Source organism: Eumetopias jubatus, unplaced genomic scaffold (assembly GCF_037043125.1).
Source record: "Eumetopias jubatus isolate StellerSeaLion01/CBP00866 unplaced genomic scaffold, mEumJub1_p1.0 scaffold_2, whole genome shotgun sequence".
Classification (NCBI taxonomy): Eukaryota; Metazoa; Chordata; class Mammalia; order Carnivora; family Otariidae; genus Eumetopias; species Eumetopias jubatus.
Genome location: NW_028274808.1, coordinates 169,633,671 through 169,646,678, shown reverse-complemented (window position 1 = coordinate 169,646,678; position 13,008 = coordinate 169,633,671). Strand labels below are relative to the sequence as shown.

At 35.6% G+C, this 13,008-nt stretch overlaps 1 protein-coding gene across 3 annotated transcripts in view; it reads right to left on the bottom strand.

Moving 5' to 3' along the window:
* The window catches only part of PDS5A (PDS5 cohesin associated factor A), a 135,052-nt gene that overhangs the window by 83,265 nt on the left and 38,779 nt on the right, over nucleotides 1-13,008 (bottom strand). For all 3 annotated transcript variants that reach the window (XM_088021198.1, XM_028087460.2, XM_028087470.2), the window contains exons 3-5: nucleotides 3,343-3,546; nucleotides 2,149-2,235; nucleotides 1,561-1,658 (exon numbers count right to left, since the gene is read on the bottom strand). In XM_088021198.1, the coding sequence (XP_087877324.1) occupies nucleotides 1,561-1,658; nucleotides 2,149-2,235; nucleotides 3,343-3,546 (389 nt within the window). The remainder of the gene's footprint in view (nucleotides 1-1,560; nucleotides 1,659-2,148; nucleotides 2,236-3,342; nucleotides 3,547-13,008) is intronic.

Sequence of the window (13,008 nt, the reverse complement as noted above, 5' to 3'; positions counted from 1 at the left end):
TTGACTATGTGCCTTCCTTGGCCAATGAAACATAAGTAAACATGAAGTGAGCAGAGGTTTAAAAAGTGCCTGTGAGGTAAAGCATGCTCTTTCTTGCTACTTTTGAAATCAGCATTTGAAGAGGCCTGGGCTAGCCAGCTGGATGATGAGAGAGAGACACACACATGACCTAGTTGTCCTATTACCTCAGCCAACTGCCAGATGTCCTGCCAACTGACTGCAAATACAGGAGTGAGTCCAGCCCAGACAAAAAGAACTGCTAAACAGAATCATGAGTTAAATAAAGTGGGGTCTATTTTAAGCCAGCAAGTTTGGGGTTGTTTTGTCATGCAGCAAAAGCTAACTAACACAAAAGGTAAAGTTTATATATTTTATCATTTTTTTACAGGCCTTCAGTTAGTTGCCAAAGGAAGCTTTTTCTCATGCAGTCTCTTTATAAGCTTCTATTTCTACACCAGTACAGTCCAGTTCTTTCCTGTTTATTCCAGTTAAATTCTATTCCTACCATTCTAAGGAAACAGAAAGCATAATAGCATAGTATTCATAAAAAAAAAATTTACAGAAAACTCTAGAAATGTGCTATCCAATATGGAAGCCATTAGCCAATAGCCACTCTGCCACTGAACACTTGTAGTATGGACAGAGCCACAAGTTGAAATAATAATGCTTTTGTGGGTGCCTGGGTGGCTCAGTCAGTTAAGTGCTGGACTCTTGATTTTGGCTCAGGTCATGGTTTCAGGGTCATGAGATTGAGCCCCACATCAGGCTCTGAGCTCAGTGGGGAGTGTGCTTGAGATTCTCTCTCTCCCTCTCCCTTCCCCCTGCTCACGCATGCGTGCCCATGCTCTCTCTCTAAAATAAATAAATCTTAAAAAATAAACTAAGCTTTTGAATATTCTGGGATAAAGTATATTATCGAAATAAATTTCATTTGTTCTTTTTAACCTTTCTTAATGTGGTTACTAGAAAATTTAAAACTTATGTGAGATATATTATGTTTGTATATAGTGCAATGCTGTAGAACACATCTCATGATAATGCTTGGTTTACTAAACAAAAAACCCAAAGAGAATAAAACACAACAAAACATTGAACTGAAATCAGAGTTTAGGCTCTCCTGTTCAGTGATTTGTCCTTGGGCAAGCCACCACCCTCTCTTTCCCTATTTCTATAAAGAAAGAGCAATGATTAAGGAGTTTTTCTAGCTTGAAAATGAGAAGTCAGTGTGCTTAACCACTGAGGTACTATGATTTTCAGCACTCACTAATGGTACTTACAATACTTATAATTTCCATTTCATAATTTAATATTTCATTACATAAGGCCTCACACCATTTGCTTTATAAGTCAAACAATGTAACTGATACCTAACCTAAAATAGTAGTATAAGAGCAAAGGCGGCTTTTAGACAACAGATTTGCTTATTTTCCTCATGTCAAGTCTTCTAAGGAAAACATTTCATTATAAATCTAAAAGATCATAGTTACAGGGACAGTACACAATACTTCAGTATGCACAGCAAGGAAAGAGACAAACAGAAATGCTTAAAAAATAACTTACTTGATCACTGAGAAGAGAGTCCTAAAAAGCTGAATAAAAATTTCATTGCAATCTTCCAATTCGAAGCAGATGTTATATGATTTAACCCAAGCTAAGTTCTTAAATAAATAAATAAAATGATTATTTACATTTGCACAGAATAGTTACACAAAAGCAAATTCATTACTGTAATTTAATTTTTAGAATTTTGAATCTATATTAAGGCTTATAAAGGTCTAACTATATAAAATTAAAGTTGTTAAAGTTGTCATATACTGTGACCTTTAAAAAGACATACATTTGTTGGCATTAACCTACTCTAATGGAAAAATACTAAAACTGTTAGAGATTAATAGACTTATATATATACTAAATATAAGGAACAGTGAAAATTAATTCAACCTAATCCCTCTTCAGATTAGAAAAGAATAAAAACAGAAAGATGAAAATAGTTTTATATAATAGGTTTTCCAGTGGAATGTAGTCTTAAAAAAGACATTTTATTAAGTGGGATTTGTAGAAAATGAAAAAATTCATTTTACATTATAAAGTTACTGTAAGGAATTTTCTATTACACAAATAGTGTGATATTTATTAAATTTTTTTTACCTCTAATAAATAAAAGTATCTATTAAACTGTGGACTCTTTGTATCCTCCAAACCTTTTAATTGTCTGGTAATAAACAAAAATATGTCCTGTTAAAAAAAAACGATAAAATTAATTTAGATACAAATACTTATCATTCTTTTACAATACATTAATAATAGTCTGTATACATATTCTCCATTACATACGATAAAAGAAAATTCTCCTTAGCCAAATGACTTGGGACTGGCTTAGTCTGTTATTCCAAATAATGAGAACAGAGCAAATTATATAAAATGATATCTTTTAGAAATGATAATAAAAATTATTATTGGCATAATCTTTAGGCTTTCTCATTCTCAGAGAACCGTAAGTTCTATATCTTGTTGCCTTTTCTTCTACTATAGAACTTTCACTTTACTCACTATCTTCACATCTTGCATCATGGCAAAGAATTTTCATTTTAAGGACCTGGACAAGAGTCTTTCCATTACTATTTCCTACATGAAAATAGTAATTTTCAGCATCTAGTTTGAATTTGATGTGTGACTACAAACTTGTGTGGAACAAAAACCATAAAAGACTGGCTCAAGGGTTGTACTTTTCATGACAATAATGTGCCATTTCTTAATAAGCTTTTTTTAGAAGTTTTAACCCAAAATAGAATCAATACGCAAAACTGAAGAGAAAGCAGTTCAAAATATTAAAATTTGCCAGGAATAAAATTATTCAGAATATGAAGTCAGCTCAAGAGATCAACTCAGAAGAGTTCCTTAAACATTTTAAACAAAGGCAGAAACTTCCAAGATAAGCATAATATAATTTTGCATGTAATGTGCAGGGGGAAATAATCATTTGAATATGTAAATTCTGTTATACTACTGTTTTATAAAGTGTCACTAATCCACTATTTATCCCTTCAATTCAGCCACCGGGGCTTAGTGATGGGTTATCACGAAGGTTACATATGAGCAGACAGGGACTAGTTTTGGTCTACACCTTTCAATGCCTCAATAAAAATACCAGTCATTTCTGTGGATATGCAATGAAAAAATTTTTTTTATCATATGACCTATGCAATGAATTTTAACTGGATGAATAATTTATCTGTTTTACAACTTATAATCTTCTTATGATGACATAAAAGCTACATTCCTAAAGCTAAGCTAAACTATAAACTACAAAAGTAAACTAAATTCTGTAAAGATTATATTTACCTTAAGTTTATCATGGGAAGTATATGGAGCTTCCGGGGCATAGATTCGAAAAATGTCGGCCAAACAACATGCTACAAGGAGACGCACATCTTTATTGGGATTCCTGAGGAAAAATTCAGATGCAAGATGCAAGGCTAGTGGGAGATACTGCTGTTTTTCGTCTTCTGAGTCCTGATCCATATCCATAAAAGTTTTTACTACCATCTGTAAAAATACATAAAAAAAAAAATACTCAACTCCTGATATTTAGAAATTAGAAGACATATTTTTTTAAAAACTCATGTCCATTACAACACAAACTAGTAATTAGATACTATCCGAGGATTCACCATCAATTTGTGTAAATCTACATTTAAGATTCTAATCATTTTAGGTAAAATTTAGCCCAGGTAAAAAAGTTCTTAGCGTCATACATACAACCAAATTCATTTGATATTTTGCAACATCATCAATTATGTTTCTTTACATTTTATTATCAAAGCTGCCTTGATTTAGGCTCTTTCAAACTGCTCTCATTTCACACTTTAGTAGCTTTTGCATTTCACAAAAGAAAACCATGCTTAAGCATTTTTATGTAGTTGTACTTCGGATTAAAAGCTATAATTATAAAATAACCTCTGTTGTTATTTGTAATTACAAAATTAACAAATGTACATTTCAGAATCACTCTAAAACAAAAAAGTCCATGCTCATGAATTTTAATATTGTTAAAATGTCCGTATTACCCAAAGCAATCTACAGATTCAATGCAATCCCCCTCAAAATACCAACAGTATTTTTTCACAGAACAGCAACAAAGAATCCTAAATTTTTTATGGAACCACAAAAGACCCTGTATTGTCAAAGCAATTTTAAGAACAAAGCTGGAGGTATCGCAATTCCAGATTTCAAGGTATACTACAAAGCTGCAATAATCAAAACTACACAGGTTACTAGGGGATGGGCAAAGTAAGTGAAGGCGAACTGTAAGTACAGGCTTCCACTTATGGAATGAATAAGTCATGGGGATGAAAGGAATATAGTCAGTGGTATCCTAAAGGTATTTTATGGTGACAGATGGTAGCTACACTTATGGTGAGCACAGCATAATGCATACAGTTGTGGAATCACTATGCACACTATACACATGAAACTAATGTAACACTGTGTGTCAACTATACTTCAATAAAAAGAAAAAAAACAAAACAAAACAAAACAAAAACACCTCCCAAAACATCAACAGTATGGCACTAGGACAAAACAGCCCAGAAATAAACCCCTGCTTATATGGTCAATTAATGTACCACAGAGGAGGCAAGAATATATAATGGGGAAACGACAGTCTCTTCAATAAATGGTGCTGGGGAAACAGAACAGCTACATGCAGAAGAATAAAACTGGACCACTTTCTTACACCAAACACAAAAATAAAATGGATTAAAGACCTAAATGTAATACCTGAAACCATGAAGCTCCTAAAGGAAAACACATGCAGTAATCTTTCGGACATCGACCTTAAGTAATATTTTTCTGGATCTGTCTCCACAGGCAAGGGAAACAAAAGCAAAAATTTACTCCTGGGACTCCATCAAACTAAAAAGCTTTTGCACAGCAAAGAAAACCATCAATAAAGCAAAAAGGCAACCTACTGAATAGAAAATATTTGCAAATGATATATCTGATAAGGGGATAATATCCGAAATATATAAAGAACCCATGCAAGTCAACACCAAAAAAACCAAATAATCCAATTTAAAAAAATGGGCAGAGGACCTGAATAGACATTTTTCCAAAGAAGATATACAGATGGCCAAGAGACACATGAAAAGATGCTAAACTAATCACTAATCATCAGGAAAATGCAAATGCAAACAACAAGGCAGTATCACCTCATGCCAGTCAGAATGGCTAGTATCAAAAATACAAGAATTAACAAGTATTGGAAAGGATATGGAGAAAAGGAGACCCTCATGCATTGTTGGTGGGAATATAAATGGGTGCAGCCACTGTGAAAACAGCACTGAGGTTTCTCAAGAAATTAAAAATAGAGGGTGCCTGGGTGGCTCAGTTGGTTAAGCGACTGCCTTCGGCTCAGGTCATGATCCCGGAGTCCCGGGATCGAGTCCCACATCGGGCTCCCTGCTTGACGGGGAGTCTGCTTCTCCCTCTGACCCTCTTCCCTCTCTTGCTCTCTATCTCTCATTCTCTCTCTCTCTCAAATAAATAAAAAATCTTAAAAAAAAAAATTAAAAATAGAAATACTATATGCCCCAGTAATTCCACTTCTCATTATTTACCTGAAGAAAATAAAAAAAAAAAATGAAAAAACATACATGCACCCCTATGTTTATTGCAGCATTATTTACAATAGCCAAGATACGGAAGCCACCTAAACGTCCACCAAGAGAGAAGAGGATAAAGGTGATACACACACACACACACACACACACGAATATTAATCATCCATAAAAAAGAATGAAATCTTGCCATTCGTGGTAACATGGATGAACCTACAGGGTATTATGTTAGATGAAATAGATCGTACAGAAGATGACTTTATCATATGTACTGAATTTTATCATTTTTCTGCGCATGCTGAGGTGCTCATATTTTCCTGAGTAAATCTCACTGACGGGTCTTCTAATTTTAATCTAAGTTTCCATTCCTAAAATCTAATTCTAGTCCAAGTCTCCATTTTAAAATAACACCAACTAGGTCATAACACTTGTACATTGCTAGATTTGAGATGCTATTTTATTACTTCAATTTTTGCATTTATATTCACGAAATTGACCTAAAACAGAGATTTCTTTAAGACAACTTTGTCCATTTTATTTTTTTTAATTTTTTAAAGATTTTTTATTTATTCTTTTTTAGAGAGAGTGTGTGTGAGAAGGGGAAGGGCTAAGGGAGACGTAGAGAATCTCAAGCAGACTCTGTACTGAGAGTGGAGCCCAACATGGGGCTCAATCCCATGACCCCAAGATCATGACCTGAGCTGAAACCAAGAGTTGTATGCTTAACCACCTGAATCACCCAAGCACCCCCAACCTTGTCCATTTTAGAAATGAGGTTATACCAGCTTAAAACAAATTGGTAAGTGATCCCTTTTTTCCTATTACGTGGAAAGTTTATAGTAATGCTGGTTTTATCTTTCTTCCTTAGATATTTAGTGATATTCAACTGATCAAAGAACCATAATGGAATTTAGAAAATATTCTGAACTGAATGACAATGAAAACTATCAATACTCGTAGGATGCAGTTAAAGTTGTACTCATAGGAAATTTAGTCTTAAATGTATAAGCTACAAAAGAAGGAAAAATGAAAAATCAGTGATCTACATTTCCATCTGTTAGAAAAATAGCAAATTAAATAGAAAGGAGGTAGAATCAAAGGGGGGAAATTAAAACAGACTTCAATGAATTGGAAAACAAACATACATAAGAGAAAACCAAACAATGCCAAATGTTGACTGCTGAAAAGACTAATAGAATTGACTATATAGAATTGTCTCTAAAAGAATAAATCAAGGAGAGAGAGAGAAGGCATAAACTACCAGTATCAGGAATTAAAAAGAGGACATATTATATTATTCACCCAATAATAATAATAATAATACACTGGAGGGGGCTGTCACACAAAATACACTATCTGAATAATTCTATCTCTATGAAAAGAAACTGAATCTGAAATTAAAAACCTTCCCACAACAAAAATCTCCAATGTTAAATGGCTTCACTGGTGAAAAGTCCCAAATCAAGACAACTATGTATAGATAGATATAGTACTAGCCCTCTAATCAAAATGCCAACCCTCTCCTGCCATTCTGTTACAGCTTTGTATCTTGGTTTGGTTATGCAGTTACTAGTCAGTGAGAGCCTACTTACTGCTCACAAGTACAAACATCCCTTTGAGATATTAAGCCTTATTTCTTGGTTATCTGTTAACATTTTAGTAGAGATTGTTATCTAGTTGGAATTAATAACAGAAGATAAAAACACCTGAAGTTTAGGAATTCTTTGAGAAATAAAGAGCACCAAATGGGAGTTGTGAAGGGATTAAAGATAATCCTAACATTAACTTCAGGTAGGACTAGCCAGGCCACCTGAAATCATCTGATTAGGATCCCTTCTACATAATTCATCTAACCTCAACCAACAAAATAATCAAAATTTGTATTTATGGATGAGTAAACTAAGAAATAGTTTAAATCCTCATGCAAGTTGATAAAAGCCAAAGGAGAGAACATGCAAACCAGAGATATTTGGCCTTTATCTTGAAGGCAAGAACCACTGACGTGTTTTGAACAACAGCATAATATGGTTAGATTTGCATTTCATGAAAATACCTTTTTATGAGGTAGGCAGTAAATGAATGTCTCACTCACAAGGTTGATGAATCCATCAAAGCTAACTCAGCCAAACTCTGAAGTCATCAGAGACATCTTACAAGTATTCTGAAGCAATCTCAAGAAGTTGAGTGGGAGGCAAGAGATAAAGTAAAAAAGGCAAACTGTATTCCTAAATGCCATAACAAAAGAGTTTCAGATTTTATTATATAGGAAATGCGAGTCATCAAAATATATTTGTCAGTAGAAAAGTATATGTATTTGTCATCTAATGCTATGTAACAAAATACCCCCAGACTCTGTACCTTAAAACAATAAACATTTATTTGTCACACAGTTTCTATGGAGGCAGAACTGGAGAGTGACTCAGCTAGGTGGTTTTGCTTGGACTCTCTAATGAAACCGTCGTCAGTTAAAGTTATAATCATCTGAAGGTCCAATGGGCCTACCAGATGTGCTATGAAGGTTGCTCATTCACATGCCTGGTAAGCTGGCACTGGCTTTTGGCAAAAGGCATCAGTTCCTCTCTACAGGTGCTCTCTGGACAGCTGCTTGAGTGTCCTCATGGAATGGTGGCTGGCTTTCTCCCAGTGAGTGATCCAAGAGCGCCAAGTCATAAATGGCAATCTTTTATGACCTAACCTTCAAAAACATACACTGTCACTTCCACAACAGCCTATTAGTTATTCAGGACAGCCCTATTCAGTTGGAATATAAGGAAATGGGGATCATTCAGGGCCATCTTGGAGGCTAACTACCATATTATGGCTCATAATATATTTATATCTTGTTTAGTCCTCTCTCATAAAGACTCTGGATTTGGTCATGTGACTTATTTTGACCAATGGGACATTAGCAAGTATAATGCAAGGAGAGGTCTGGTAACCAGGTGCATATAGAGGCTGGAATGCTCCCTCCTGGAACCCAGCTACCACAGTTAGGAAGACTGGACTATCCAAGAAAGAAGAGACCATAGATAGAACCCTGGAAAATGAGACAACACACAAAGACAGACTACATAGTGAGCTCAAAGCCCTGGCTGAGCTCCCAACCAAATTTAGCTTGTAAGAATAACCCCGGCTAACACCACATGGAGCAGTCATATCACAGAACTGTGAGGAATAATAATTTTAACTCATTAGGTTCTGTTTTGTTTTTTAAGATTTTATTTATTTGACAGAGAGAGGCACAGAGAGAGGGAACGCAAGCAGGGGGAATGGGAGAGGGAGAAGCAGGCTCCCCGCAGAGCAGGGAGCCCGATGCAGGGCTCGATTCCAGGACCCTGGGATCATGACCTGAGCCGAAGGCAGACGCTTAACGACTGAGCCACCCAGGCGCCCCTCATTAGGTTTTGTTTTAATACACAGTGACGATTAACTGAAACCACATCCATTCTGCAGTTTTTAAAATATGCCTTTCTCTACTGCAGAGGCAGGAAAGCTAAAAACTATGTATCCTAGGTCACCTTACAATAAGGGTTACAGTTGTAATCTAGTTTAGCCAATCAAAAGCACTTATTCATGATTTGGAAAGTGGAAGTGTGGAAGAAAGAGGCTGTGTTGCTATTGCTTTTTTTTTTTTTTGGCTGGCAACTCTGGAGCGAAGGCATTTTGTGGTGTGTGGAGCATCAGCATTAAGCTTTCTGACAACAGACAGGAAGGATTCATCCATTTTGTGCTGGTACTGATCTATTAGGTGTGTGAGGCTCTGGAGCAATCATTATGGCAATGGTTTACTCATGATAATGTTTCTGAGAGGTAGGTATTATTATCATCTAAGTTTATGGATAAGGAAAGTTGTGCACTTGTAGGTAGTTTGCCCTAGGTCACAGAGTCCCAGAACAAGATCAATACTAGCACGGAAGGGAGGGAAGAAAAGAAAATATTAGAGGGCACCACATATGATAAGGGTATAATTTAGCTGAAATTTTGTTTCAGATAAATATCACATACATGGCTGTTTGAACTGGGGAGCACAATGTAAAGTGTATTTCTTAACATGGGTTGTGGTTAAAAAAAAAATCTTTCAAAGCTATGAGAGTGCTTATTATATTAGTTCCTCACCAGTATCTTATATCCTTTTTATTTATTATTTTTTAAAGATTTTATTTATTTGACACAGAGAGAGAGTGAGAGCAGGAGCACAAGCAGGGGGAGTGGGAGAGGAAGAAGCAGGCTTACTGGGGCATCTGGGTGGCTCAGTTGTTAAGTGTCTGCCTTCGGCTCAGGTCATGATCCCAGGGTCCTGGGATCGAGCCCCACATCAGGCTCCCTGCTCAGCAGGAAGCCTGCTTTTCCCTCTCTCCCACTCCCCCTGCCTGTGTTCCCTCTCTCACTGTGTCTCTCTGTCAAATAAATAAAATCTTAAAAAAAAAAAAAAAAAAAGCAGGCTTACTGCTGAGCAAGGAGCCCGATGGGCGGCTCGATCCCAGGACCCTGGGATCATGACCTGAGCCGAAGGCAGATGCTTAACGACTAAGACACCCAGGTGCCCTGATTTATTTTTTAAAAAGATTTTACTTATTTATTTGACAGAGAGATAGAGCACAAGTAGGCAGAGCAGCAGGCAGAGGGAGAGGGAGAAACAGGCCCCCCGTCAAGGAAGGAGTCCAACTCGGGGCTCGATCCCAGGACCCTGGGATCATGACCCAAGCCAAAGGCAGATGCCCAACTGACTGTGCCACCCAGGCGCCCCTCTTATATCCTTTTTTAGAGTAACATATGATTTCACTTATATAAGGTACCCAGAGTAGTCAAATTTATAGAGACAGAAAGTATAACAGTGATTACCAGTGATTAACAAAGAGGAGGGAATGGGGACTTAGTATTTAATGAGGACTTAGCATTTAATGGGTACAGAGTTTCAGTTAGGGATGATGTAAAAGTTCTGGAGATGGATTGTGCTGATGGTTGCACAATGTGAATGTACTTAATACCACTCAACTGTACACTTAAAAATGGTAAATTTTATGTTATGTATACTTTACCACAATTTAAAAATTCAGTACAAATGACTTCTAAAACTGGGGAGATATTTTTCCTAGCTACATGTTAATTAATGTTACAACCAGGTGAATGAAATAACACAAATATATCAAAACATGTAAACAAAACAAAAACAAAAACAAAAAATAAAGTTCAGGATGAAATAATAATAGTGTAATAAAAAAATAAAAACACAAAAGAACATCTGATCCTTGGGAATCAGCTAGTTTGGTTTTTAAAACTTTCAGAAAGGAATGCTATTACATACACTGTCACAAAATTTAGCCAAGTATAGCATGAATGACCTAACCTGGCAAAAACACAGATGAGGATGACTATATATCACTGTCCCTATGAGCCCAAATACAAACATCAAGAATGGAATCTTAGAATACTGTATTTTTGTTATAAATGGCCTTTTGCTCACATAGGACATGGGAGTAGGCAGAGAGGAAAAGAGGAGTAAAAGTAGAAAAAGGTAACATCTGGAGAACACAGGAGACTCTTTTTACTATTCTTGCAGCTTTTCAAAGTCTGAAATCCTATCAAACTAAAAAACTAAAATTAAAAATGAATGCATTTATCACAAAATACAAGACAAACATACATATATTAATAGTTGAAATGAAAGTTTCACCAAACTTGTCTTAAAAAAAAGTTTCTGGAAAAAAAAAGTTTCTGATTTTAATAGAACATATTTACCATGGCATCACTGGCTTGATACACAGATGTTACAGATTTGGGAATATAATGACACGAATTAAAACCTTAAAATAATAAATTGAATTACAGGTTTCTTTCACCGAAGTTTTCTAAGGAAAATAATTTGTTAACATCTGTATCCTCAATGATTAGAACAGTGACTGACATAAAGTGGATGGGCATACACTTTTTTAAAAAAAAACATTAGAATTCACAAAATGCCTCTTTAACATCTACTGATTACATATACATATACATATGAGTGTTTTATACACACACACACACACACACACACACGAACATTATGACCCATGATACATATTCCTACCATTCTGGCATAAAACTTACTCAGTTCTAGATAATCAGTAAATATATTTGTTTGCTAGAAATTTATTTAGAATTTTTAAGTAAATATAATCCTAAACATGCATCTATAGCAGGGTCACAACTGGAGGGGAGTGACATGGAAACAAAGTACTGGGGAGAAATGGAGAACACATGCCCCAATTAAAGATAGAGCTAAGCTTTAGTTAGTTACTGCCAGGTGACAATGCAGCAAAATAATGCAAAATCATCCAGGTGATCAGGACACAACAAAATTTTAAGTGAAATCATCTGATTTGAGAATTTAAGCAGCTCCAAAAAGTTCATACTATTGCAAAGGAAAAGCAAAACATGTCTACATGCTCTATGTGGTCCTCAAATCAACAATTTACAAATTGTTGGAAATATTTTAAAGGAAAAATGTCAATACAGCCATCTTTTCAGGTAAATAAATTATTCTGAAAAGTTGTTTTCCCTCTTTTTTGTACTTATAGAGAAATATGAGTCTTTAAACAGGTTTAAAAAAACTATGAAGAAAATATCCAGTAAATGGAATATCATTAAAATTTACATAATCTTTAAAATAGTAAAAATTTAATAACACACGGTGCTCAACATTCCACAGAAAATATCATTAAAATTTTCCACTTCCAGAAAGTAATGGTAAAGACAGACCTCTATCTATCTATCTATCTATCTATCTACCATCTTTCTATCTTATTTATTTGACAGAGAGAGAGAGCACGAACAGGGGGGAGCAGTAAGCAGAGGAAGAAGAAGTAGGTCCCCTGATGAGCAAGGAGCCTGATGCGTGGGGCTCATTCCCAGGACCCTGGGATCGTGACCTGAACTGAAGGCAGACGGTGAACTGACTGAGCCACCCAGGCACCCCAAGACAGACAACTTTAGAATCTACCAAAAAAAAAAAAAAATTAATTCCCAGTGGAATAAAAATTGAAATTGGGGAGGGAAATCTAAGAAACTTAAAAAAAAAAAAAAAAGGAGAACTGGGGCACCTGGGTTGCTCAGTTGGTTAAGTTACCGACTCTTAATTTCAGCTCAGATCATAATCTCAGGGTCGTGGGATCAAGCCCTGCATCTGGCTCCATGCTCAGTGAGGAGTCTGTTTGAGATTCTCTCCTTCTCCCTCTACCCCTCTCCCTGCGTGCATGCACTCTCTCTCTCTCTCTAAATAAATAAAATCTTAAAAAAAAGAATGTATTTATCATTAAGTAGGATTTCTTAAGACACAAAAAGTCCTAAAAATTGATTCTATAAAACTAAAATTAAAGTGTTATTTATTGAAAGACATCACTAAAAAGTTTTT